This window comes from Eptesicus fuscus, chromosome 4 (assembly GCF_027574615.1).
Source record: "Eptesicus fuscus isolate TK198812 chromosome 4, DD_ASM_mEF_20220401, whole genome shotgun sequence".
Classification (NCBI taxonomy): Eukaryota; Metazoa; Chordata; class Mammalia; order Chiroptera; family Vespertilionidae; genus Eptesicus; species Eptesicus fuscus.
In genome coordinates, this window is record NC_072476.1 from 103481878 (window position 1) to 103487749 (window position 5872).

The 5872-nt window shown below is 48.9% G+C and overlaps 1 protein-coding gene across 1 annotated transcript; it reads left to right on the forward strand.

Moving 5' to 3' along the window:
* Positions 1-207: 207 nt before the first annotated feature.
* CCL28 (C-C motif chemokine ligand 28) lies at positions 208-5347 on the forward strand. Its single transcript, XM_054714358.1, has 3 exons — positions 208-265; positions 4892-5018; positions 5134-5347. Exons 1-3 carry the CDS (start codon positions 208-210, stop codon positions 5345-5347), a joined length of 399 nt encoding a protein of 132 aa, XP_054570333.1.
* The last annotated feature ends 525 nt before the right edge of the window (positions 5348-5872 follow it).

The window sequence follows — 5872 nt, forward strand, 5'->3', positions numbered from 1 at the left end:
TTCATACCTTGGGCCCCTTCTTTAAAAATGGAAACATTCGGACTGAAGACTGCATGAGAAAACCTCTAGGGGGCGACATTGCCCTAGCCTAGTCCAAGCCACCCTGATACTATTCTTCATTGCCTGACTCCTCAAGAACTTTCAAAGGATTCTGGCCTTATATGTATTTCGGAATTTCTCATTGGGGCACCAGTCACTTCCGCCAACATGACTATTTCTCGAATTGATGTCAGCACTCAGACAACTCAAACTCTTAAACACACAGGTGTGCCTATGGCTCTGAAAGCCATTTCCTCTTTTATGGTTTCCTGGGCCACCAGCCGGCAGTGGTCTGTGTATTAGCTCTTTGAAGCTAGTAACTCTTTGTCTTCCTACCTCCATCCCTAGCATAGGGACTCACACAGAAGAAGTCATATACACATAGCTAGTGATGCACTCTGTAAGAATTCACATAGTGGTTCTTATATAGTAAGATGGACACATGGATAAACTCCCAAATTGAGGGGGGGGATATTAAAACAGTTTGACTTGGAGAATAAGCAGCACAGCATAGCTAGAGGAAAAAAACACAATTAGTTTTAAGAAACAAATGTATTAATAAATGTAAGGACAACCAATGTGCTGTTCTCCTATAGCACTTTTTATAAAGTTGAAATATAATTCGCATACCATAAAACTCACCATTGAGTGGTTTTCAGTGCCTTCGCTGAATTATGCAATCATCACCTCTGATTCCAGCACATTTCATAGCCCCCCAAAAGAGACCCTGTTCCTGTAAGCAGTCACTCCCCACCCCCCATCCCAGCCCCTGGACACCACTAATCCACTTTCTGTTGCTCTGGCTTTGCCTGTCCTGGACACTTCATATAAACGGAGTCAGACAGTATGTGGCTCTTTGAATCTGGCTTCTTTCTGTCCCTTATAATCCCATCACACAGTGAACTCGCCTGTCAACACGTCTGCTGTGTTGTGATTACTTGTTTAACTGCCTTCCTCCCTTGAGGGCATATACTCTGCCTGGTTTATTTCCGATGCACAGAGGGGCCCTCGATGCCTGTTTGCTGAACAAACAATGCTTTTCCTATTCCAGTGAATCTGGTTGGGTGGTGTGGGGTGTGCCTTATACACACTCCTTACACCCATAACAGCTCGGAAAGTTCTCACTGGCTCTAGATTGAGAGGGAAGCGGAGAGATCCTTGTGGCATGAAATAGCTTGCCCCGGGCAGTGTTAACTTTTTCCTTTCTTGGGCTGCTGCAGATCTGGTTGACACTAGCTGAGAACAGAAGTGAAGCTGAGCAGAACTTAACAATTTATTTGGCTTATGTGGGTGTATTTCAGCTATATATTTCATTTAAACACATGGTTTAGTAGTCGTTGAAGACATACATTTTTGTAAAGGAATTTGTGTAGATATATAAATAATGTCTACTTGGAGGTTGTATGTATATGTTAATTCCCTGAGAATTGAGAGATAGATGTCCTGGGCTGCAGCTAGGTTGTCACTGATTTATATCAAGCTGGGATTCTGTTCCAAAAGGAGCAGCACTGAGCTGTTAGGACAGGCGGGGCGGGGGACCAGGTGCAAGTCGTTCTTTCTGGAGGGAAAGAGCTCCAGCGACCATGACACAGATTGTCCTTGAGGGTCTGGGACCAAGGTCAAGGTACTTTCCCCAGGTCCTGGACAAGGCCCGCAGTCCAAGCCTCCTCCTTGGACTGTTGTTGACAAGAATCTTGCCAGAGGAGACCTGTCCCTGTTTAAGATTCCTCAAATGTGACTTAGATTCTGTGAGATAAACAGTCTTCTGTTCTCTTCCATACCAGGGTTCTGGGTATGAAGTTCCTGCTACTAGGAATGTTCCTCTCCCCCTTTCAACCAGTGAATGCTGACCCCTCCTCCAAAACTGAGTCCAAACTTCACGTCCTTTGATGCCTCCCATCTTTCCTGGGTGGTGTTTCTATAGGATTCGTTCCAATCTGCCTAGCACTGGAAGTTTTAAAAAATTACAAGTATTGCAGGCTAGTTGAAAATTTGTCCCCTTTCTAGAAGTAATCTTTTCTTATAAATTGAGGCTAAATAGTTCCACATCTTTTCCTCTGTGTATGTATGTATCCTATATAATAAAGAGGTAATATGCAAATTGACCCTCATGCCATCACAAGATGCTATCTACAACCAGGCTGGCGGGAGGGGGGTGGTTAGTGAGGGATGACCAAATGACTGAACAAGCAGGCTGCATGGGGCAACCAGGCCGGCAGGGGGGTTAGTGAGGGATGACTAAACAACTGAACAGCAAGCTGTGTGGGGCGAACAGGCTGGCGGGAGGGTGGGGGGCAGTTGGGGGCAACCAGGCCAGCAGGGGGGCAGTTGGGCGTGACCAGGCTGGCAGAAGGGGGCTGTTGGGGGTGACTAGGCTGGCGGGGGGGGGGGGGCAGTTGGGGACAACCAGGCTGGCGGGGGGGGGGGCAGTTAGGGGCAACCAGGCAGGCAGACAGGTGAGCGATTAGGAGCCAGCGGTCCAGGATTGTGAGAGGGATGTCCGACTGCCGGTTTAGGCCTGAATTTCATACACCAGGCCTCTAATAGTTTTAATAAAGATGGAATCATTTGTAGTTCTTATATTGAAATTTGCTTTTTGCACTTAATAAAATCTGGAATTCGTGTGTTAACATATATAGACCTACCTCATCCTTAGAGTGTACCGTTATGTATTTAACTACTGGTAGACATACAGATGGTCTCTAATGTTCTGCTCTAGGGAATGCCTGTGCCCCTGTCTTTATGCCTGTGGGAGCCCCAGGGGCATAGATTTGAGAAGTGCCGTGACAGTGCATCAATGCCATTATTCCTGAGCATTTCGCTCCAAGCCTGTCTCCTCTACCACAGCCCCTGGAGGACAGGGACATACTGTTTTATGTATTTTTTGCATCCCCAGTGAGTATCATTGTGCCTGGAACTGTTCGTTGAATGTTTATTGAATAATTAAATGAATAGCCCTAGCCGGTTTGGCTCAGTGGATAGAGCATCGGCCTGTGGACTGAAGGGTCCCAGGTTCTAGTCTGGTTAAGTGCATATGCCAGGGTTGCAGGCTCGAGGCAGCCGATCAAGGATTCTCTCTCATCACTGATGTTTCTCTCTCTCTCCCTTCCTCCCTAAAATCAATGAAAATATATTTTAAAACATTGAATGAATAGATGAATGAATAACAATGGAAAGTTTTGGTGCCCAGAGAGTGAGTCACCTAGATATCCCTATTTCATTTCCTCTCTACTTCCTCGCTGTGAGGGGCCTGTCTCCAGGTGGGCGGGGCATGGACTCAGAGGTCTTCTCCCCTCCCGAGGGCAGGCGCTTCTATGGCTTACAGCTGACAACACGGAGCGGCTTACTCATTTCTACCAGCCTCTCATTCTAACTGTTATTACCAGGCTGCACCTGCAGCCTCTTGGTTTTCATTTCTAATTTTTTAAAAGAAATGTGCTAGCCACTTGGTGAAATGGGAAGCCTAGGCCAGTGGTCGGCAAACTCCTTAGTCCACAGAGCCAAATATCAACAGTACAACGATTGAAATTTCTTTTGAGAGCCAAATTTTTTAAACTTAAACTTCTTCTAATGCCACTTCTTCAAAATAGACTCACCCAGGCCGTGGTATTTTGTGGAAGAGCCACACTCAAGGGGCCAAAGAGCCGCATGTGGCTCGCGAGCCGCAGTTTGGCGACCACGGGCCTAGGAGAATGCTGTGCGCCTGTGGCAGGCAGGAATCTGCACACACAAACTTAGCAGGGGTGAGATTGCCCTTTTCATTTGTGTTGCCCTCGTCCCCTTACCTCTGGGTAAGGTCAGCCCCTCCCAGCTTTACTTCCTGCCGCTGTCTCTCCCCACTTTAGTCCATCTTGCTTATCACTGCAACAGGGATTTTCCTAAAACCCTTCTCCTTTCTCAAATCTTTAGTGCCCCCATTTCATAAAAGCGAAACCCCCTGAGACTGACATTAAGGCCTCCGTGGTGTGCCCCGTGCTCCCCGGCACTCACCTTCCCAGCTGCTCGATCCAGACAGCGGTCTCTTTTCTCCACACCTCGTGCTTTCCAGTCTCAGGACTCTGTTTGTTTGTGTAAAGTATTACATATGTCCCCTTCCCCCCCATTGGCCTCTCCCAGCCTGCCCGCTCCCACCCAGGCCTTCATGGGCTCCTGACCATGCCCTTGCTTTAGTCTGGATAAGTCTCCCTTTTTCTGCACCCATGGAATCCTTCAGGATTCGGCCACGTCCTTCCCAGGTGGGGACTTTTAAACCTGCTCCGGGGCCCACGGGGGGCTCTCTTCAGAGCTGTGTCAACCTGCTTCTTCTGTCTTTTAGCAAGTGAGTCTGCAGCCCCAGCACATGGCTGTCCGGAGCGGCCTTCATCTCTTCACTCGGTTTGTGCTTCCTCTGTACTTCGTTTTATCCCCCCCTACCCCCCCCCCCCCCCGATTCAGTGTAAGTTCTGGAAGGCAGAGCTGGGGACTGCTCTGGGCCTGCAACCAAAGCCACCCATCGGTCCCTGTCTGCCCCTTGCTCAAGTGGATTAACGTCCTGTTTCTCTGGAGTCTTTTTTTTTTTTTTTAATATATTTTTATTGATTTCAGAGAGGAAGGAAGGAGAGAGAGAGAGAGAAATATCAATGGTGAGAGAGAATCATTGATCGGCTGCCTCCTGCACACCCCGCCCTGGGGATCAAACTCACAACCCAGGCATGTGCCCTGACTGGGAATTGAACCGTGACCACCTGGTCCAGAGGTCGACGCTCCACCACTGAGCCACACCAGCCAGCCTCTCTGGAGTCTTTAAGATGCGAGCCAGGCCGTTGTTCTACAAACTGTAAGGTGTGGCATTTCCTTTCTTGTCCTCTTTCAGCCATACTCCCCATCGCCTCCAGCTGCTGCACTGCGGTCTCCCATCACGTCCCCAGGCGGCTCCTGGACAGAGTGAGCGGGTGTCGCCTCCAGAGAGCTGACGGGGACTGTGACTTGGCGGCGGTCATGTGAGTGCCCTTCGGCGGGGAGGCCTGCACCTGCGGGGTCTGAGCTGGGAACTGCCCGTGAGCCAGCGGCTCCTGGTTCTTTCTCTCTGTGACGTTTGTCTCGCCTCCTTGGCAGCCTCCACGTCAAGCACCGGAGGATCTGTGTCAGCCCGCACAGCCACGCCATTAAGCAGTGGATGAGAAAGCAAGCGGCCAAGAAACATGCCAACGGCCACGTTTGCCACGTGAAGAGGCACCATGGCAGGAGGCACAGCCAAGGGGCACATCCGGGGACACCAGGCACGCGGCCCCCGAGCTCCGTGTCAGAGAGCGGGCCAGCGGGCCTGTGAACAGATTTGGCCGGGGCTGGGTATGCATTGATCATGGGAATGTTCCTTCTTGGAAGCCAACAGGGCAAACAAACCCCAATGATACGGTATGTCAATGTAGCCAATGATACACTCCACTGGGAAATGAAATGAAAAGATAACGAAAAACTGCATATCATATTTTAAGAGCGCAGCAAATAGATACAACTTCTTCAACTTTTTAAAAAAATATATTTTATTGATTTTTTACAGAGAGGAAGGGAGAGGGATAGAGAGTTAGAAACATTGATGAGAGAGAAACATCGATCAGCTGCCTCCTGCACACCTCCCACTGGGGATGTGCCCACAACCAAGGTACATGCCCTTGACCGGAATCGAACCCGGGACCCTTCAGTCCGCAGGCCGACACTCTATCCACTGAGCCAAACTGGTTAGGGCTTCTTCAACTTTTTTACTGTAAAGTTTTCCAAACCTACAGAGAAGTTGAAAGAATGGTAATATGAATCCCTGTATACCTGTCATCTAGATTAATCATTGTTAATATTT